Source organism: Pararge aegeria, chromosome 6 (assembly GCF_905163445.1).
Source record: "Pararge aegeria chromosome 6, ilParAegt1.1, whole genome shotgun sequence".
Taxonomy (NCBI): domain Eukaryota; kingdom Metazoa; phylum Arthropoda; class Insecta; order Lepidoptera; family Nymphalidae; genus Pararge; species Pararge aegeria.
Window position 1 is genome coordinate 5479346 of NC_053185.1, and position 22421 is coordinate 5501766.

Sequence of the window (22421 nt, forward strand, 5' to 3'; positions counted from 1 at the left end):
GTTAAAACTCCACTTTATATAATTTGGTTCATGAGGGTTCTTGACATGGACTTATTATGATACTGTGTTTTGACATGGTTTAACAGCAAGCAAAATGGCACAGATTAATTGGTGCCAAACGATAAAAGAGCAGCAAGCGGGCCGCACAAGGTAACCTGAATATAATTAGCGATCCCTCAGATGCCGGTGAGCATACTCGTAAAAAGTCGTTCTGACAAAGCTATGTCTATAAACTAAAATCCGTCCGCTGTAATACATGACCCCTTTAAGCAATAGCGCTTCTTTAATTAAAGTTCGAATGTTAAAAATATTTATTCGCAAGACCATCCATAATATGATAGCAAAATATGGATGGTTCTGGAAACTGTTTATGAAATCATTCAGATGATACAAAAAGAGAAAATTGCATGGTTTGTATTTGTTTGCAGATTATCATTATGATCTTATTTATAAATCAGATAAACAATGCCTTTAAACACATTACACTTAAAGGCATTTTCTGATATATGGTAAGTAAGCGAATGTATTATTGACAGAGCGCGACATTATATGTCAGATAAAGAAGATATTCAGCTAAAGTTTGTCAACTATACATATCATTTACAAAGAGATTTCATAGACATGTCCGGATTAATATAAATACAAAAAGAAACAATAAATCTTGCAGATTTGCCGTCAATACTTTTTTATTACTTTATTGTTATTATTGTTTCAGTGCTCACGAAATCCATCCATCCATCCACGAAACTAAGAATCCATTGCGTTTTCAAAACCTCTAGATTAGTCCTTCCTTACTACATAAACTAAATCCGAACAATTCACTCGGTAGGTAGTTCGGAATCAGGAAATGATGCTAAACAAAGTGCATATTAATGCGAGCTTTGTCTCAAAGGACTCTGGCGTACTGCCGGTGTCGGTATTATATGCATTTAGATTGCAACAAGTGACTTACATCCTTTCTCATCATGTGTCTACTCCTGAAAATTATACATAATAGATTCCCTACTCCTAAATAACACTCTTTGGTCACGTAACGGAAGCGTATTTCATAAGCGGAACTTTTATCCTCAAAGATATGCCAGCCCCGAAAAAGCGATTATTTAATATTTAGAAAATGCCAAAAGAGACAAATAAAGATATCGATATCTTAATTCTTTGATTAATACTTAGTTTTAAAGTAAATAATTTGAAACAGACATTGACGTAAATTAATATCTTTACACTTTACCAAGCTCGATCGGCATTTAGCCATATTTGAATAACAATAGCCTCGAGATAACAAAATCTTATTCAAATTTCTACCTACATACAATTAGCCTACATGAAAACTGTTTTAGTGCAAGTTTTAAGAACAAAAAAAATAAAATACTGGTTTACTGGTGTTACTTTGTACAATGTCATCTAGAAACCAAAACTGTATTTCAAGAAAAACGTCAAGCAGATAGTTAAGTATTTTGATATTTGAATTCTTATACATTCAATGATATAATGTCATACTTATGGACTTCCTATTCATGAAATCGAGTAATGTTCTCAATAGCATATCAAATTGATGACCTCGCGTATTTCGATTGCCAAGTTTATCACACTTATTTTAAGATTTATTAAAATGCATCGGCTAACATTCACCGGAGGTCAACACTCAACAACGCAAATAAAAGTTTATGAATTTTTTGCGCGTGGGTGATAAAAGTACCGGTCGTCGGCAACTTGTACTGAATATCATTCCTGATATGAATTGTCAGGACAAGCATTTTCATTCATAAAACATTCCGAATCGCCTATTCGAGTAAGTTACCCATTTGATACTTTATGACCCCACACTCTTGATCACCCCACTCGCATTTCAACACGACAAGATAATTTAACAAAGATTGGCGCATATTAGGAAAACTCAATTAATATTAATATTACGAGAATTAAAGTTTCCAAGTTTAAATGTTTTAAAGTTACTTTGTATAGATCATAAACATCGTATTCCTTTTTACATTTTACTTGGCACCGAATCAAAATTGTTGCAGACAATATTTATTTCTTCCTTTTGAAATGTATATTTGATAGATTCCTTTTTGTCAAAAAAAAACTTTTTCACTCTTGTAAGTGGGTAAGTTCGCAATCATATCTAAGTTATAATAGCCGAATGTCAACTACTCATAACCTACAAAATATTGCCTTTCCCGAAACCGGAGCGTTAATACTTGAGGAGTTCTCCTGGCGCTTTAACATCAGCTTCTTTTTTGTGTCGAGCTTAAATTGCTTACCCACTTTATACCATAATCAAAGCGAAACCATTGTAATACTAATTCTTTTATAGTTCTTTTCGATAGCAAATAGTCAAGTTACTTTAAAAAATATTCAATTCGCTATAGGTGCCCCTATAATATTTGAAGAGTTTTCCCTCAATTTCTCCAGGATCCTTTCAACAAATCTTGACTTGATAAAAATGGCATTACATGGGAAGTTGTCTCCACCATTTTTTTTTATTCAAATCGGGTTTTCCATGCCAGAGTTCTGAGCTAATAAACATAAAAAAATACAACCGAATTGAGAACCTCCTCCTTTTTTGTAAGTCGGTTAAAAATCATCATACATATTTATTTAAAATATTTTATTACGCTGTCCGTACCTATGCATCTAAAATACTGGCATTGTTTCGCACTGTCAGCAAAATGCTCAGCTAAAGGTAGGTTAGTGTGTACGATACGATAAAAATAACAAAAACAATGACTCATGTGCCTACATAATATAAATCACCGTAGTGAAGGTACCATTACAATCATGAAATGGCAGTATGCATTTTGCAATGACGACATTTTCCTTTAGACAATGTTTGACAAGATTGTAACATCAGGAATGAGTTCTATTTTTAAGTTCTTTTTTTATAGATATAACGACAGTACAGACATCGCCATCTAGCCCCAAAGTAAGCGTAGCTTGTGCTATGGGTACTAAGATAACTGATGAATATTCTTATAAATACTATACATAAATACTTATAATATGTAGACAAATACCCAGACACTGAAAGACCTTCATGCTCATCACACAAACATTTTCCTGTTGTGGGAATCGAACCCAGAGCCTTAAGACTCAAAAAGTAGGGTAAATGTCCACTGTCGCAATCGGCCGTCAAGTATATATTTGTTTATTAGTTAGCCCTTAAGTGCAATCATCTGATGACGCGTGTTTATGCAGTCTAACATGATCGCGGGCTAACCTGTTAGAGGTATAACAGATTTTAAACCCATACATACCCCTATTTATTCTAAACGGCAACGTACCGTGACGCAACATCGCTTGGAGGCAAGTCTTTGTCCTTAGGGTTGTAACTTGCCACGGCCCACGCGTCCCACTTCTGAATTTTAAAATTTGTAATCAAATCCGGGACCTCCACTTGTCACACAGATAAACCGCGTTTTCAGCTTTTGGTTCAATGGCCAGTCAATGTGAACACCCATATTTACGTAGCGGCAAGATATTATCGATGAGTCACACGACTATAGTTTACAAAATAAAGACATCAACATTGCATTCGCAACTTGTATTAATGGAGTTCAGGATTATGCAATGAGCAACATCGTATCGTAACACGCCAATTACGCCGGCTCAACCGGAATAGGTAACACTAAGTGGAGTGTGAATACCTCTAAAATTGCTCGCTTATGATAACTTAGTAGGCTCATTTTTGATGACTGACATTTCCTATTCCCCCAGAATCCGTGATGACGAAACGCTAGAGACATTATTGGATCTTACTAAAAATAGAACAGTGATACAAGTGACAAATTAACTTTACTTAGGTGGGTGTAGCCTGATAAGAAAACTCACTCAACAAGCAATGGAGATTTATCCTTGTACCTGATATATCTGCGTGATGAAAACAAGACAAGGCAACTAAGGGATTCGGTTTCACTTTCGGGGTGCCGAGTTCTAATTCCAGCACGCACCTCTAGCTTTTCTAAGTTGCTTCAACGGTGAAGGAAAACATCGTGAAAAAACCTGCATACCTGCATTCTCCATAATGTTCTCACAGGCGTGTGGAGTCCACCAATCTACACTAGGCCAGCGTGGTGGACACTAGGACTAAACCCTTCTCATTCGGGGACGAGAACGAGAAGGGGTTAGTCCTAGTGTGGGAGGAGTTATGGGTTGATATGATGGTCAAAAAATTTTATGAGAACCTTAGAAGAATCAGAGTTTATTAAAATAATAATGTTCATCGGTTGTGCAATAGCTGGTTGTGGCAAATAGGTCAAATAACCGATAACGTGAGGGAAAAAGTAACCTATGATAGACAGAGGACGGACCGGACAGACGACGAAAAGTCGCCCAAGCGGCATAATACCATAGCATCTGGTAATCCTACAAATAACCAGTCCAGCAGTGATTGTCAGTCCGATAACGATAGGTAAATTCGTACTAGCCGTGTGGCAATATTGTTAGGTTAGGCAAGGGTCAGTAATGAAAAATACATTCCATAGAACAATCGTAAAATCTTTTCGGTCTAGTACAGATGAGAAAGATTAGATAACGATATTTACATTGTTGGTATTATTTACGTAAGTATATGTGTTTGTGTTACCAGCTACTTATTTTATATAACTGAAATAAAATAATGCTTTAAAATTGGTTCAGGAGTTTCGGAGTTTATCTTTTAGAAAAAAAACTTTCGTCTTTATAATATTAAATAATAATGAAACCACCTAGTTCATCAAAGTTTTACAAAAAGCATCTAAATGAATTAAATATTATATTTTTTTCATCATAATTAATATCCATTGAATTACGTGTTATAACCCCATTATAACATCTCCAGGGCACTGTGGTTGATAATTCGGCCTAAATAGTTAGTAGGTGGCTGGTCGGGAATAGGCTAAGTTACGCTACGAAGAGAGTTCACCAATAAATCTTACTTAACTAAAATCTAAATTATGCAAAACAATTAAACCGCAAAGAGATTAAATAGCTTAATGTCCTTGTTCATTAGTCAACCCCTTTACCCTTGACCCATTATTGTACGACTCTATTAATTTAGGACTTTTCCTTATGCTACAACTGTTACGGAAAATAAGTATTATAATATTATTTAGGTGTTTATCTATCTCAAATATGGAGGTCTATTCGCAACTGTGAATAGTGATGACACATTGTGTATACTGTATAGATTTGAATATTATACCATGACACATTGTGTATACTGGTACATTGTGTATACTGGTACATTTGAATATTATGCAATATTATACTATGACACATAGAAGATTCCACGTTAAGAAAAACTACACCAGAAAACAGGCTTAGTGCCGCTGCTTTAGGCCACCGTTGACACATCATGGCACATTTAAGATTGCACAGCTCCTTCAATTTCAATGCAACGCTACACTCGTCTCAGTCCGAATTCTTAGCTTTGCTAGTCTCTTTTAATTTTAATATAACCATATGCGTTCTTTAGATAGGCGAGAGGAAGGGAGAGGAGCCTTGATTAAGCTTTAAGTTCAGGTTTTGGGACGATTCTTAAATAGGCTAACCAGATCCGACTAAAAAGGCCACCCTCTTATTCATCTTATACTAATATATAAAGCTAAAGAGTTTGTTTACTTGAACGCAATGATTTCAGGAACTACTGGTCCGATTTGAATAATTCTTTCAGTGTTGGATAGCCCATTTATCGAGGAAGGCTTTATTTCATCACGCTGCGATCAATGGGAGCTAGAACCAATGAAGAATGTGTCAAAATTGGGGTTTTTTTTCCTTTTGAGAGCTTTTGCTGCGTGCGCTGCGTAAACGGTTAAAGTTTCGATGAAAAATATTCCGCATTACATGTCTATATTTTAAGTTTGACTTATATGCGGATGAAGTCGCGAAGGACCACTAATCTATATGTATATAAAGAGAATCGCGCGAGGCTTGTTCTAAGCGCCACTGAGGTAGAGTAAGTTTACGTCTGAAAGTACGCAGTCATAAACTATAGCATTGGAACATTAAAGTTACAACTTAGTTAATGAGGATAAAACCGTAAAACATATATTATTATTAATATTCTGACTGAACCAGGCCATGCTTCGCTGTAGGAATAAGTACATTGTTGTTAAAAAAAATTCAAGTCAATACCACGACCACCTTTTGTTTTTATCGAACGCCATACGGTAGCTAAACTTTGTATACGTTGATTACTGTACTTGTGTAAGTGGTGAGCGTGCCGTTAAATAACTATGGCTTGCGGTCGAGGATACCGCACCATTTGTTTTATTTATGCAATTGCCATACCTTAACCTACGCTTCCTCAATAACTAGGGGGTATTTTAAGTATAAGCCCTAATAGTAATGCTCGCTGAATCCCGCAGTGTTTCTCTTAGTTCACTAATTCAACCATTTTAGAAAAAATATAGCCTACTATTCAATATAAGAACTTCCTCAGTAACGGTGTTATGATCAAAGTTTACGCGTTCGAAGGCGCTATGTGGTAGATATAATATTATCCAACTTTAGCAGTTTAGAGTTGCTATTTCTGGGACTTTTAGTTTGATATAGAAAGTCTATTAAAGTTTTTAGGTTATTTTACCAACTCTAGATCCGTATTCATCGGGGTACAAAAGTCCCGCGACACTTTGCCCCAGCGAACGACATGTCTGGCAACATTACTATGTAGTGCTGCAACTTAAAGACCTTTTAAATAATTAAATAATTTAAGAACTATAAATAAATAAATATACTACGACAATACACACATTGCCATCTATCCCCAAATTAAGCGTAGCTTGTGTTATGGGTACTAAGATAGCTGATGAATATTTTTTTATGAATATAATACACATAAATACTTATAATATACAGATAAGCACCCAGACACTGAAAAACATTTATGCTAATCACACAAACATTTTCCATTAGTGGGAATCGAACCCACGGCCTTGGACTCAGAAAGCAGGGACGCTGCAAACTGCGCCAATCGGCCGTCAAAAACGAACTTTGAACGAATGTAGACGAAAAAATTCGCGAGACACGATGTCGTTCGATGTCAGGCAAGTGATACCGCCCGAAATTTGAAGCGACAAGTGACTTGCGACATTTGTCCCCCGATGAATACGAATCTAAAGTTGGTAAAATAACCTACCTTGAAAACTTTAATAGACTTTCTATATGTTCTTATCTTGGAGTATCTTTAACTCTGGCAGTGATGACAATTTGGTTGTACACAAATCTCTAAACTGGAGGAGATCGCTTAAAGCGATAAGACCGCCTTTGCGCATTTTTATTCTTCTTATATTTATGTTTTCAATTTATATTATAAATTGTGTGCAATAAAGAATTTATCTATCTATCTATCTATCTATCTATCTATCTATCTATCTAAATTGCCATGAGTAAAAACAATGCTAGCCTTTTTCTGGGGAGATGACAGCATTACTATTAGAGATTTTGCACCAAGCTGTCCTATTGAATCGTTTTTTAAAGTTGGTATGTTACAATACATGCTACCTTAACTATTGACTTAATAGTTAAGGTAGCATGTATGTAAATGTAAAGTTGGTTTAACCTGTAATTTGAAAATAACAGGTTAAACCAACTACAGCCTAGGTTGATGACCCCTCTTGCACTTTATCTAATGACATCTGTAGTATAATATACTCAACACTTGTGCAAACAAAACAATACTAGTCAGACAAAGGATGGTAGTAATGTTAAAATAAAAGCTTTATACTGAATGCAATTGAAAGTTATATAATACAGTACTTATAACCAAATAATAATTATTATTTAATTTTCTTTTCCCTTATTAATGATTAAATCTCCGAAACAATTTGACCAATACTGAGGTAGGTGGCTCTACAGGATAGCAACAAAAAACAATGTTTGTTTTACAATTTGGATTTTAACCAAGCGATGAAAAAATAGCTTAATGCTTGTGGCTTAGTTTGAAGCAAACCAAAATTATATTAGTATGCTAGTGGTTCCAAATCTAACTAACATCAAATACAACTAGTAGCTCCAGAGATTAGTGTGTCCAAACACATTTATTATTTATTAGTCTAGACTAATCTGAATATTAATAGTGTCAATGATTCAGAATAGAGTGAAACAAAGGGTCAAGGCATACTGCAGTTCTCTTGCATCATGCTCAGCTATATTTTTATTGTTAATTGATCTTTTTGAGCAACTGATAAATAATAGTAATGGAAGAGTTTTTGTCCCAGATTTTCTAGGTTTGTTTTCATGCCAATGACAGTAATGAAATCCTTGAAAGCAGCTATATCATTTTGATCCACAATCTAAGTTACGATCTGTACTAATTTTATAATGATTAAAAATTGCGTTTTCTTGTTTGTTATTCAACTACATGTTGCTCACAAACTCTCCCTGTTTATTTTTGCTTTAAATTAATTCCGAAGGAATATTTCATTTGGGAGATGTGTGGCATTCAATTAAGATATAGTTTTACAGATATATTTAAGTTGTGAACTCTTGTAAAAGAAAATCAGATTAAGTGTATCTTAAAAAGAAAGGTTTTGTTCAGGTGTACTCCTTGAGTTTTTAAACATATTTTCTGAAGTAAATGTCCAATTGGAATGAGTTAAAACATTGTTTACTGCTATTAAGTACCTTTGATGATAAAATTAATTATTTAAATAAGAATTAATACTAGTAGTAATGTAACACACTTTTGTCTATACCAGTGATTTAACAAATTTAAAACATTTAAGAACACAAAAGCTGCTATAACAACTTCACTATGATAGTTAGATATATCTCTTGCAGGCTGATTTGTAGGTAATAAAAAGTACTTTTATCATATAGTACATAATTTTTATGTGTTACATACATACATATACACCAAGTAATGAATTTCATAGGCAAAATTTTGCTACTTTATTTACATTATTGCAATTTTAATAAATTATACCATATGTTACTTTGTGATAGTTTAGCTTTATCCACTTGAAATGACAAAAAATATTGGTCTTTAGTTAATCTAAAAAAGGCAGCCTATCCTTACCTATCCTAGCTTTTGTACATAAGCCTCAATAATGCATTTTATTTCAGAAAATTATTAGATAACTTTAAATTATTTTATTATTATTAAGTTTAGAACATAGCCCTTTACAGTACCTTAAGCACAGTACAGCTCTTTACACTCAGAGAATATTATTTGATGAAAAATGATAGTAAAAAATAAAATAAAAATATATTTTTTTATTTCCATTTTATTTAGCGTTTAAAAATAACAATAAGTTTGTATTAAATCTGTGGTGCACTGTACTGTTCTTAAAAAATGATATAATTTATGGCATTATGTTACATCCTTAGTCAATTTATGATTATTTCTTTCTTTATACTGTGGCTTGGTTGACAATGATTCCACCAACTTCAACAGTGTGGTAATTGTTCAGTTGCGCTTTTTAATATAGCTTACATAGATAATTCTAGAGATGTGCCATCATGTGACAGTGAACAATAAATTCTCAATGACAAGTTACTTTTTAGTGATAAACCAATGTGTAAAAGTGTTTACTTGTACATTTAAATATTTACAAATGATTTTCAGATGGTTATCTATCTGAGTGCAAAATCATTAAAAAACAAAAATGAGACACTTCTGCTAGACTTTATGTAGGACTTATACAGTCCTGGTACTTTGTTGATTGAAGCTAATTCTTTTTGATTACTAAAGTACTGCTGCTATTTTATTTACTTAATTTTTGAAGCATTTGATGTTTATGAAAAAAACATCCAATTTGACATTGATTTTTTACTTTTATTGTAATAGAGTGTAATTGCAGACTAATAATATAGAATCCATCCATGTCTATTACTTCTTTTAGGTATCAATCATTTAACATAAGCCAGTTTCGAACTTTAACAAGAGGTTGCATAAAAAATAAGAGAGCCATTAAGGGATAAATTTAAAGAAGTTAAAATAATGACGGTGCATAGTCAGTACATATATGAAAATTTAATTTATGTCCATAAAAATATATCAAAATTTAAAAAGAAAATGCACTGTAACAATATAAATATTAGAAGCAAAAATAAACTTGTTGTGCAGTTTACTAGGCTACACAAAATTGCAAATTCATTCAAGGGCAATTGTATATTATTTTATAACAAATTACCAAATTTAATCTTTGAGTTGTCGCTCAATAAGTTCAAAGTTTATATAAAACGTAAGCTTACAGAAAAATCCTATTATAACATTAAGGATTATTTAAACGATAAAAAAGCTTGGGTGTGAATTGCTCTAGCTTCATAGCTTAATTTAAATTTACTGGAAGATGGTGATAACAAAAAAATAAATTTACCCGGCTAAGTTTGTTGTGGGCTCTTCTACCAGGCGGGTTTGGAACCCTCGTAGCTTTAGATTTAAGTTGGCGAACGAAGTTATCACCATCCCGTTACAATTATGTAAACAAATATGTATGAACGCTTCATAAGTGCCTGTGATAGGCCTACATGAATAAAGAAATTTTGAATTTGAATAAGCAATAATTTAATTTCCAATTCAGTTCTAATAATTAAAAATTTTATAAGTTTGATTATTGGAACATGAATTGGAAACTACGAACTACTACATTCTTCTTCTTTTGATTTGTGGCTTTTCGTAGTGCCAAATACGAATGTTAGTAAATAATAAATACCTCGAGTGCGTCCCGGTACTATCACTACAACTTATAGTTAAAACGGCTGTGCATCCTGATGGAAATAATCCTGCCAGCGTCTTTGATTGTAAAACAAATAGATACTCACTTTTCGGTTAAATACTGTGTGGTCCAATAAATCACTTCTCCCGGCAACTCAGACTCCGTAATCGTGTACCCTGCTATGTTCACAGGTAATTGGTCCTCGGGATCCACAGTAGCCGCGAAATTCTCAAAAAACACCCGATAAGAAGTCAAATAATCGTCTTTATCACCCATTGTACTCACAATATTTCAGAAATCGCACCAAATATTATATCAAACACGATTCGTACACACGAAATTGCTTCGTTATACGAGTAAACACTTGAAATTTAAACAACTAACTGGGTTAAAATTTGTGATTTGAAGTTAATTTACATCAGTTTTACTTTCACTTAAAATTATGAGTACCTCGCAACGTGATTATGACTACGCCTAGTTTTTTATAATTTTGATAAAATTCAAAACACTCGCACTACAAAACATTTGATTTCGCTCATACGCACGTCACTCGACAGAAATACAGAAATTCACAAACTTCACAAGAGAGTAGAGACAAACACAGACCAAATATAATCACAGACCAGTAATAATAATATTAAAATGTAACTAGCCATAAACTAAAATAGAAAAGTCAAGCGAGATCAGGATAACACAACGATAACGCAATACTGGTAGGTACTACGGTGAAAGTTCTGGTCTGCACCAAAGATAATATAATCACTACTTTTGCCTACACAGGCTACTATGCGATTTTATTTAATGGGACATTTTGCAACAAGGACTAACGCTGCAATTTGCTTTATTAATTGCTAAAAAAGTACAACTTCAACAAAAAAATTGAACGTACTTACTACACTCGGTATTATTGCGGCCCTAAACCAAGCTAGCTAGCTAGCAAGCAAAATAATCTGCTAGCCACTGTCAGGAGTCAGAATAGTAATTGAAAAAGAAAGGATACAATCTTCTACCACAGCTTTATCAACTGTCATGACAGTGGCATGGCGCACAAGTGAGAATAATATCCAAATAACATATTTGGTATATGTATATGTGTAATAATAAACGGGGTAAATTTCTCCTATTCCATGTTCCCATTCCATGTGGACACGTTAATTATATCCCTTGTCAGGGGAATATTATGTTTCCTGCCCGTCCTAGCACTGTTGAGTTAATTAGATTACCTAACCTAATCCAGGATGTCTTTGACTTTGCACTGAAGACATGGCTTTTCGCCTTACTATGAGATTGAGAATATTGAACACTAAAGACATGGCTTTATGCTGGACAATCAAATAAGACACGATTTTAAAACATTGAAGACATGTCTGTACGGTGATATACCGTACCCTATGGGAAGAATAAAGAAAAAAAAAGCGACTTTGACATTGACATAAACAAGTTATTCTACGTAATCGACATTCCAACGACTTGTCAACTCGTAAAGTTGTTTTTACTTTTTGTAAAATTTAAATTAGTAGCTTGAACGGATTACATGTATTCGCATTGTACTTAGTTATTACAAGGTAGGTATGTTGTTCTGACTACTGAGGACTGACTATTCATTTTATTAGATGTTTTAATCAAAATAGTTTGCAAGTGTGTACTTGCAAACTGTTGCTGTTTTGCAGTGTGCACATATTTGTTTAAATATTTGCTGTTCGTGTTCAACACCGCATAATTTAACCGCGATGATAAATAATAATTAAATTGATGATTAAGCCTTGTCTTCGTTTAATAAACGCTTTCTATTATCGGTCATCTTTCACATCCGCTGTAATCTATGTACGTGAGTAACTTTAATGATAAAAATTATCAGTTTTAAACACTCTTTGCAGCAAATGCATTAATTTGTATATTTTAAAACTTCAAGGTTATTTTTCCATCATTCACAATAAATATTTTGTTCTTTGTAGAACATAGAAGAATTAAATTTTTTTTTAATAATTTTAGCGCTGATTGTCAAGATAAAATAATGCCATCAATAGCTGGAAAGTATCAACATTATAAAAATGAGGATGTTGATGATTATTTCACTGCAGTAGGTAAGTTATACTGGTTTTATTTGTAAAGTTTCATTTTTTTTTTACAATTGAAACACAAGCTGTCCGTGTAGGCATCCCTACAAAATATTGGTTACCCATGTGTGGCCATTCATGAATTGAAATGATGACACATCTTTTGTAATCCTAAATAAAGTGATTATGCATGCAGTAGAATAAATTTTAAGTACACCTATTTAATGTAGGCAAATTATAGACTCTTTAATTCCTTTTTGTTTCATTGTTGTGGGTTTTATCATTGTTTGACTTACAGACATTTCATACTGGTTCTCTCATTTACTGGTTTTTCATAAGACAACAGATCTACATGGCTATTGTGCTGGTATCAACACAGCTTTGCTTGCTATCTTAAATTAGATAGTTGTTGTTGTTCATGAAAGGAAAATTCATGAACTCAATGGTGCAGTGGTGATGCTGTGGTTGTAAGTGTCGAAGGTTTTGATCCCCACAACTGGGGCAATTTGGGTAGAATATTGCATAGAATATTAGGAGGGGAATGTGTCTAATGAAATTGCCTAACAAGTTAGCTCATTACCATCTTAGACTGCATCAACACCAGGTGAGATTGCACTCAAGGGTAAACTTGTAGTTAAACAAATAAAAATACCCTCAGCCCTAGACATCCACTAGAACTGTATGGCCACTAGGTTCAGCCCTTTCAAAATCAAAGCTGAAATCCTAACCACTAGGCTATCACTGCACTGTTAAACTATAATATACCACAATGGATTGCTGTAAGGAGTTTAATAACAGTCAGCTGATATAAAATATACTTATGACAGATGAAATATCGTGTAGGGAAAAAAAAATGATTATTTCAATAATTTTTAAGATTAGTGCTACTAAATAGACAAGCCTGTAGGACTATACATTGATGATGTTTTTGGATGTATTTGTAGGTGTACCATTTATGGGTCGGAAGATGATGGCCATGTCATCACCCCTCATGGAAATAACAGTAGATGGAGAAAATATGATCATAAAAAATTCTTCCTTGCTGCGGACAGTTGAGATGAAATACAAACTGGGCGAAGAATATGAAGAACGTATGCCAAGCACAACCATTAAGGTAACTAATGCTTTTAAGTCCTTTTTTTTAATTTGTTAGAATGCTAAAATAGATAATATAATTTTTTACCATCAACTTTCTAGCCATCTAGTCCTTAGCATGTTCAAACACAGATAAAGCATACCTAGGTATGAATAAAACGAAAAATTGTAAGGTCAAATACCTACTGTTACTGAAATTTTCAGTAATGGCCTGTAGGATGGGAATTGGTGCTTTTACCCTGCAAGCCTTATAGTGCTTCATCATTATTAATATACTAATATGTGATAATATTTGCCTCCCTACTTAACACAAACCCACCAACTCATATTATAACAGCGTTGGGGTTCTGAAACCTACTCTCCTTATAGAGAGAATTCCTGCATCCCTGAAACATTAATTGGTTTGTGATAACAGTTTTGTAAAACAAATTATCACCAATCTTGATAAATTTTATCTAGATTCTGGCACAAGATAATTTGGCCTTTGACTATTATATAATTACATATAGTTTTTCAACATATTTAAACAAACTACTGAGGTGTGGGTGAATGATATACTTGTTCTTGCTCATGGAGCTTTAATCACCCATTATTTGAAAACTTAATTCATGAAAACATTGCCAAAATCAAGTGACCAGCCCGCAAACCTATTCCCCGCAAATAATATGTGGCATAACAGTAGCACTACATATTAGTCGATAGCGCTGGTTAAGCAATGTTGACCAAAGTCAGTAAATGGATGGGTTCTTTGGAAATTTGAAACATAATTTGATTAACATAATTTGATTAACATAATTTGATGTAAATTAAGCTTAGCTTAAATTAAGATAATCGGTTTTAACTAGTAATAGGATCACTAACAAAGAATTAAAAATAATATACAAAAAAACATACAAACAAGGCAGTAGATATAATAAACTATTCTATCTCGTGCCTTTTATGACAGAGCTAGCGCCAATGCTATGCAGGCATATGTATATAATGCACGTTTCCTCGCGATATTTCCTGCACATTTAAAGCAAATCATATTGTAATTGCTTAAATTAAAAACGCACATAACTCCTAAAATCAAGCATGGTTCCACCGAAGCGACGCCGAAGTTAAGACCACTAGACTTGGAGTATCACCGCTATAATATAAATAATCACATACTCGTCTTACTTTCAGAGCATTACAACTCTTGTAAATGACAATGAGCTTGTGACACAATCTGTCATTCCAGAGACTGGGGATAAATGCGGCAGACATTACATGTTCACTGACGATGAATGTATTATTGTAAGTTCAAAAATAGGAAACATTAAACACTTTCATAGTTATAGAAGTAGTAAAGCATTTTGTGACTGCTCATCCAGTACCTTGCTTATATCCGCCGCTAAGCAGCATTGTTGCAATGCTGTGTTCCGGTCTGAAGGGCTTGGGTGCTGGTGCAATTGCAGGCACTTGAGGCTTAACACCTATGCCTCATTTTGATGGACTCAGGACGAAATGTTGCAGGACGGGTTCCTTGCATGCTTTGCTTAGTGATGCCTTGTTTATAAGCGGTGGTTTTTCACTTGCCATCAGGTGGGCCATCTGCTTGGTCCGTGAACTAAGACTTAAAAAAACACATCATCATTATCATCAACATCTACAGCCTCGTCTCATAAGAGACATGGTTTTTCAGCATAGACCCATCACACTGCTCCAATGCGGGTTGGTGGGCTTTAACAAAAAAAAAAAATCGGACCATTACCGTGACAGTGAAAGTTTAATACTTTTTCCTTGATAATGTAAAATTAAGTTAATATTAAATATATATTTGTATGTAGCGTTGTATAAAAAACAATCAAGTACTATTTTTAAGCGTGCATGGCAAATGGAGACATACATGTTTTAAAGAATCCATTTTTTCACTTTATCAGTAATAAAATATTAACTTTTATTTGCAGACATTGACTCATGAAAAAGCAAAAACACCAGGAAAAAGGTATTTCAGAAGAGTAAAGTCGTAAATAGGTTTTTCAATCACAATTATATTAATTTAAGAAGAATCTTTAATCGTCAGTCAAACTGGGACCTTTTAAGTTATTTTTTTTATATTCATATACTATATCTACATTCTTTTATTTTTATATTCTTTGTTTTATATATAAGAATAAATACCTACAATGTTATTGATTTTTAACTATAATTAATGTATCATCACATCAACCCATTACCGGCCCACTACAGGGCATGGGTGTCCTCTCACATGAAGGGGTTAAGGCTGTAGTACACCACGCATCCCAGTGAGAAATCCCCCTTTGAGAACATAATGGAGAACTCTCACGCATTCAAATTTCCTCACGATCGGGATCGTTCCTTCCTTGAAGCAAGTGATATTTAAATTGCTTAAAACTCCCATAACTTACACAAGTTACAGCGTGTTGAGATTCGAACTTGGCTTCCCGAAAATGAAGTCGAAGTCCTACCTACTGGGCTAAAATCGCTTCAATTAATGTATACTTAACCCAAATAAGGAATTACGTATTTCTTCATGTGGATAAAGTTATAAGCAACACATTTTCTACAGGAGAACAGTAGCCGAACGAACGAGCATATCTTGTACTAAACAAGATATGCTCGCTTGCAAAGTACGAAGAGTCGTTTTCAAATATATAAATACTTGAACATCAGAGCATAATGGATCTTATACGAAAACTATTAAAGCTCAAATTTGCCTTTGACACTAGCAACAAGCAAACCTTGTACTAAGGCTGCAGGTGGCCTAAGACGGGGGTTTGCTCACCTCCTGCATATTGCGATACCATATAAATAGTAGTTAACGCTCACGCAATCGAATAAGTAAACGAAAAAGTATAGAAACTCTCACTCTAAGACTAACCTTTTTTAACAGCTCTTTTTTTTACCAATTTAATTATATCCATTTTTAAAAGCATAAATTTAATGACGTTATTGTACTGCACAGGGATTTGCAATTAAACGATAAAAAGTCTTATAATAATAATCTAAAGCACAATTATAACGATGCACAATGTAACAAAATAAACTCTTCAAGAGGTCAACACAACAATTAAATTCATTTATTTATTGCTTGCATAGCCAGTATCCTGATATAACTTGCATGCCTCTAACAGGTTAGTTCGCTACGATCTTTGACTTCATCACCACTTACCATCACATGAGATTGTAGCCAAGAGCGAATTTGTAGGCATTAAAAAAAAAAAGTTGTTTTCCCCCCATGTTATCGTCAATAAAAAACCGATTGACGTCCACACTGGACGTAAGTCTGCTGAAGGGTATGCATAGTCCGCGTGGCACCAAGGTCTCCCAGTGGCCTGCCATTTCAACAACTTGGGATTTGACAAGTGAAAAAACATCCATTTTTTGTAGATTTCGTCTTCAGTCACAAAAGAATTTCTGACGAAAATAAATAGTCTGCGGTAGCCATTTCAGAAACTGCTGAAGGCTGGAAGGAATTGATCTTATTAGCGAGATGATCTATAATTATTAGTATCGAAGGCAGCAGCTTTTGTCATCTTGAAGAATAAAACCAGCAACTAGTAGCATAAATGATGGTGGTACATATTATTGTGATAATAAATGTGTTTTATAATGTCACTACGTTGTAGCTGCACTATTTTAGTAAGCTTGGCCACGAGGATATAAGCACTGCGTTGGGGGGTAGTATCTAGTCTGAGCGATCTGTGAAAAGTAAAAGGCAAAAGCTTTTAGTCTGTGTTAATCATTGATCGATCCATCCAGGATATATGTCAATTTTTTTTTTCTGTAATCTGTGGTTTGACAGAAAACAGTCAAAAGCGGTTGCCGGATTGCAAATTTTCTATAAATTTAAACAATTTATTAGTTCTCATCGAATATTAGAAGTCTCAGAATTCAGATTTGTTACTGAAATACATAAAGCAAATAAACATTTTCGTAGCTACGAAATCAATTCAACTACGAACAAAATGGCAGAAGCGAATCAGGTATGTACCTTACCTATAATATCTTATTTTTGACATCGCCAAACCCTATAGTATTTCAACAAGTCAAAGTTATTAGATAATACTATTGATATGGTTGTCGATTTAAGGTAGTTTGGAAAATTAATCAGAGGAATTTGGAAATGACAATCACCACTTCAGAACAAAGAGTTTTTCATTAGTTTTCTCTTTTGTCTAAGAAATATTTGGAACACTAGGCGGGGTAGGGTTGGATTGATCCTTAACGGCTTGAAATTCTTTATAGTAAAATTAAGTATATGCTCTTTAACACAAATTTGAGAATGATCTTGCTCTTGGATGTGGGAGCATGTCAACCTTAAATACTATACTAAATATTGGATTGCATCCTATTTCAAACTACATACATACCTGAATGCTAGTTAAAGACTGGGCATTATCTTTCTTCTTCTTTGGGCTATTTTTACTGGTTGTACATGGAAAATTGTTCTAATTTTTATTACGATTCTTGACTATATTTAATAAGAATCAACAAGCTATTAACTCCTTCTATCTCCATTACTCTAATGCCTAAGTCGCTGGTAGAGATTTCAGAGCTAAGTGTTTCTTGTCCAAAACTTTTCTTTTTTATGATTATATAATAATAATAATATTTTTTTTTTTTATTTGGTAACTATGACCCATTTACATATTACTTAACAGAATAATTAAAATATAAACTAAATCAAAAAAACTTACATGAAATATAAATATTCAATTTACAAAAAGTTACAAATTAGAATTTCTGCATCCAGGCAGCTCTGCATGGAGTTTCATAATAAAGTTTGTAAATTGGAGAGTGGTATAGATTTATTGATGCTTTCAGGATGCTGTTACTGCTTACCCACATTCTTTTCATCAAGGTTGCTATTCGTTTTCTTCTGATGGCAAAAAAGTCATCAGTATGAGCCCTCGCAAACATTTCTAATGCACTACAATAATGTATTATGTCTCTTCTATTGGTACAAAATAAATAAATATATGTATTTCAGGAACAACAAGTGAAGATACTGAAGAGGCTTCTGGAGGGCTGGCGCATGGCACTCTTGCCCTTAAAATCTGTGCTTCTTTGGGAACATCAATGGCATCCTTGCGCTATATTTGCATCTGTGTCCATTTTGTTTATGACCATATGGCTTATGGATCTTAATACTTTGGCATCACTTGCAGTTGTTGGATTGGTATTAAACTTTGTTGATTTCATTGTTCCAATAATATGCAATACAGTTTATGGGCCCACTGGTTGGACTGGGCAGAAGGAGAAGATGTATGAAGATATATGCCGGAGTATTGTCATGAATTATAATAAAATATTGGACCAAGTGAAATCTTTCTATTCCATGAGGGAAAATAGCCCTTCAATGGTAAGTTTGTTGGAAATTTTAGTGAATCTGTCCCTACTACATGGAGAATTGTAGAAACAAACTGCAGTCTAAGCTCAGACAACTGCAGCAAAGACTTAGGTCTTTAGATTGTATATTTCTCTCACAACTGTACTAATTTTAAATCTAATTTACTTATATCTATTAATTGAAATCTATGGGTATTACTAGGTTAGTTGCACAGATTTCAACAATTTTTATTAATTTACTAAAAATTTAAAATTTTAAGTTTATTGCAATAGAAACAAGTACATTTTTAATCACAAGCTTAGAACATTGTCACAGTCTGTCAAACTACAACAATATTCTGACTAAGAATGTCTCATCAATCATGTATGGAATGCACAACTTTTAGTATATTACAGTCTTAATCTAAACCATTTAAACCTCTTAAAATGTCAATAAACCTATTTGAGTTTTTATATGACATGTATTTAAACATAACTTATCTCTCTTTGTTTCAGTACTACATAATCTCCATCAGCATGCTGTGCATCCTGGCTTGGATGGCCTCTACAATAAACAATGTATTTTTATTATACATATTTTCTACAGTTGTATTGCTGTGGCCGGGTATCCAACAAAGGGGGATCTTCAACACTCTTACATCATTAATTTATAAAGTACCAAAAATTACTCAGAAAACAGAGTAAAGTTGCTTCCAGTCAGTATTCCAAACTAGCTTTTTCACTTTAAAGGATTTGTACCTTATGATCTCTTTTATATATATTTGTGATATTAAATGATTTAAACTGTTCCTTAGGTTCCTGTTAGAATTGTGCCTTGCATCTTATTGCATGGTCCTCATTGCATGATTATTGCTCAAGATATCATAATGTTATGTATCTTTAAAATCATAACATAAACTGGAATATTAACATGTTACAACTGATTTGTATTTACTTACAGTAATACCAACTTATGTCTTACAGGCATATATTTTTAAATGCTCCTAATCAGATTTATGATTTAATTATTTTATTGTTTAATATTGCTATTTGATATTTGGAGTAGCTCCATTCGGGGCATGGTTTCCTTGGTCTTAAAAGGTATTTGTAGGATATAGTTTGTGTTCATATGACACTAAAAGTTACAATAATGTTAAGCGAGTGTGTAAGTCTCGTACATAAAGGGTAGATAAAATGAGTTTTTAGTGTCATACCAGTGTTTTATGAGTTTATATCACATTCCAACCATATTAGTGGATGACTGCAATACAATAATGGAAAATATATGCTTGATTAGTTAAACCTATAGTTATTTGAAGTATTTACTAGTGTTTTACCTATTTAGCTGAAGTGTATGTTAGTGCTTATGCACGCAATATATCTTTTAAGTGGTTTTTGAACCTTGTCGGCGCTGACGCCACACGTTCGCTTTAATATGAATGTTTTTATCAATGCACGTATGTAAGACGTTCACCTTAAGATAAAATACAGTTGAAAAAAATTATGTTGCTGGTATCGATTAATATGATAAAAATAGCTGTTATCTATTTATGAAAAAAGAATTATTGAAAAATACAAAGCAGAGTTAACTAGCGTGGGAGTTTGCGATGGGTTTTTACGGCGATTTCTCAACAAGTCGCGCCCAATTGTGTCACATTGTGACTCGTTGGGAACCGAAAATTTTCACACTTATTTATTTTTATGGGTGATAATGATAGGTAAATTATTCTGGTATTCCATGAATCCCCATCGACAATCCTTTTAATAAGTTTTGCCTTTACCGCGGAGCTATTCACTATTAAAACACTGGGCCAGAGTCTGTCGCGTACGCCCTAAAGCGAGCGCCGCCAGCAACCAACAACAACACTGGTCGAACGCGAGTTCCTTTCGAACGATTGGTTACACAATGAATGGCCTCTTGAAATTATTGAAAAATGCCATTAATACCATAATTTTTTCCAATCTTAATGGAAGAACCGACGTTGAGCGTTTATGTACGGTAAAGATATCTTTAAAATTGTGGTGGATATTAAATAGAAACTGTGACGTTTCTCTGTTGTAGCGTCTGCCATTATAGTACAATTGGTTTTAAAGAGTTTTAAAAAGTATCCGTAGTTTTATTGTTTTATAATATTGTGATTTAATGGTCTGGTCATTGTTTTAAGTTTAACTTAGCTTATTCATTGTGAGCTTTAAAGTATATTGGGTTAAATTAAAAAGAAATTTAATATAATACGTTGTTTATTTGATTATTCCTTAGGGCTGCCGCTCATTGTGACTTTGTCGCTGTCACCTACTGTCGCATACGATGGGCCCACTGTTAAATGTCACCGGACGACAACGCTACAATTCCTTTCCTTTTTGAAAGATTGCTTTCAAAGAACTTGTCGCGTTTTGTTTGCTCATGGCCTGCGAATCCTTAGTCCTCGGTTGCTGAAACTATTTTTCGCCGTATTGTCACGTATCTACTGTGAGCGCGCAATTTTGTTTATTATAGCACTCCATTAGGTGACAAAAAGTCAATGAGCGGCGGCCATTATTATCATCATCCTATTAGTATCCCCACTACTGAACTTCTACTTATAACTATACTACTTATACTACCGTATCTCTTTTTCATGCTGAAAGCTACACTCGCATTTATAATATAAGTAAAGTAGTTAATTATATTTTAAGGATTTAAAAGGAGCTACCTGGGTAGATAATTACCATGACACACATCGTCCGCCATCCATTTGCAGACTTGCGTCCAGGTTGCGTAACCGGCGAAATCCGCTGATTTGAGCGTCTTTAGTTCTAAGCAAAATCAGTTACGTGGAAAGGGTTAGCGTAAAGGCAGGACGATTGCACTAAATAGAAATTTTGTGCATGTATAAAGTTCGCGCAACAGACGATAATCATATCATAATATCATGTTTTAAAGGCTCTAGCGGTGTCAGCAACTCAGAACACTTTCAGCCTATCACCATCACCAGACCTATTATTTATTTCGAGGACACTTCTGTTTTGGCTTGTCATAACGACTAAGACACCGGGAGGTATCTTGGCATAGTTCGAGTACATGTAGGACTGAAATGTATCGATAATATAGTCGTACTTATTTATATCAAAATATTCACCAACTCAGTGTCATGAACATTGGTTATTAATCAAATATAATTTCAATTGTTTCTTGAAAACTATCTATTAACTAATTATTAATTATAAGGGTATTTTTAAAATCCTGATCAATTTAAAAAAAAAATCTGGCAAATTTGAATTTATAGTTATCAAAAGTTTGGTTATTTGCCCACTTTATAAAATTTTTGTAACACTT

The 22421-nt window shown here is 33.8% G+C and overlaps 3 protein-coding genes across 6 annotated transcripts in view; 2 read left to right on the forward strand and 1 right to left on the reverse strand.

Moving 5' to 3' along the window:
* Window positions 1-10913, reverse strand: part of LOC120624667 (titin homolog) — a 144092-nt gene extending 133179 nt beyond the window's left edge. The window contains exon 1 of the mRNA XM_039891335.1: window positions 10744-10913. Within this exon, the coding sequence (XP_039747269.1) occupies window positions 10744-10913 (170 nt within the window). The remainder of the gene's footprint in view (window positions 1-10743) is intronic.
* A 1179-nt stretch (window positions 10914-12092) lies between these two features.
* Window positions 12093-15896, forward strand: LOC120624797 (fatty acid-binding protein-like). Of its 4 annotated transcripts, none has more exons than XM_039891541.1 (5): window positions 12093-12202; window positions 12630-12721; window positions 13639-13808; window positions 14957-15067; window positions 15721-15896. In XM_039891541.1, the coding sequence occupies exons 2-5, from the start codon at window positions 12652-12654 to the stop codon at window positions 15781-15783; spliced, it is 414 nt and encodes a 137-aa protein (XP_039747475.1). In that variant the 5' UTR covers window positions 12093-12202; window positions 12630-12651; the 3' UTR covers window positions 15784-15896. The 4 variants fall into 4 exon arrangements, with proteins under 4 accessions (XP_039747475.1, XP_039747476.1, XP_039747478.1 ...); XM_039891542.1 differs by having other exon boundaries at window positions 12099-12206; XM_039891544.1 differs by lacking the exon at window positions 12093-12202 and adding an exon at window positions 12291-12465.
* A 1643-nt stretch (window positions 15897-17539) lies between these two features.
* Window positions 17540-21338, forward strand: LOC120624565 (ADP-ribosylation factor-like protein 6-interacting protein 1). The gene is made up of 3 exons (XM_039891199.1): window positions 17540-17760; window positions 18768-19139; window positions 19622-21338. Exons 1-3 carry the CDS (start codon window positions 17542-17544, stop codon window positions 19808-19810), a joined length of 780 nt encoding a protein of 259 aa, XP_039747133.1. The 5' UTR covers window positions 17540-17541; the 3' UTR covers window positions 19811-21338.
* The last annotated feature ends 1083 nt before the right edge of the window (window positions 21339-22421 follow it).

Coding starts and splice junctions, on each gene's coding strand:
- LOC120624797 (XM_039891541.1), top strand. CDS start 12,652: ATGCCATCAATAGCTGGAAAGTATCAACATTATAAAAATGAGGATGTT. Junction 12,722..13,638: donor TGATTATTTCACTGCAGTAG/GTAAGTTATACT, acceptor ATGTATTTGTAG/GTGTACCATTTATGGGTCGG. Junction 15,068..15,720: donor CTGACGATGAATGTATTATT/GTAAGTTCAAAA, acceptor TTTTATTTGCAG/ACATTGACTCATGAAAAAGC.
- LOC120624565 (XM_039891199.1), top strand. CDS start 17,542: ATGTCAATTTTTTTTTTCTGTAATCTGTGGTTTGACAGAAAACAGTCA. Junction 17,761..18,767: donor AAATGGCAGAAGCGAATCAG/GTATGTACCTTA, acceptor TATGTATTTCAG/GAACAACAAGTGAAGATACT. Junction 19,140..19,621: donor GGGAAAATAGCCCTTCAATG/GTAAGTTTGTTG, acceptor TCTTTGTTTCAG/TACTACATAATCTCCATCAG.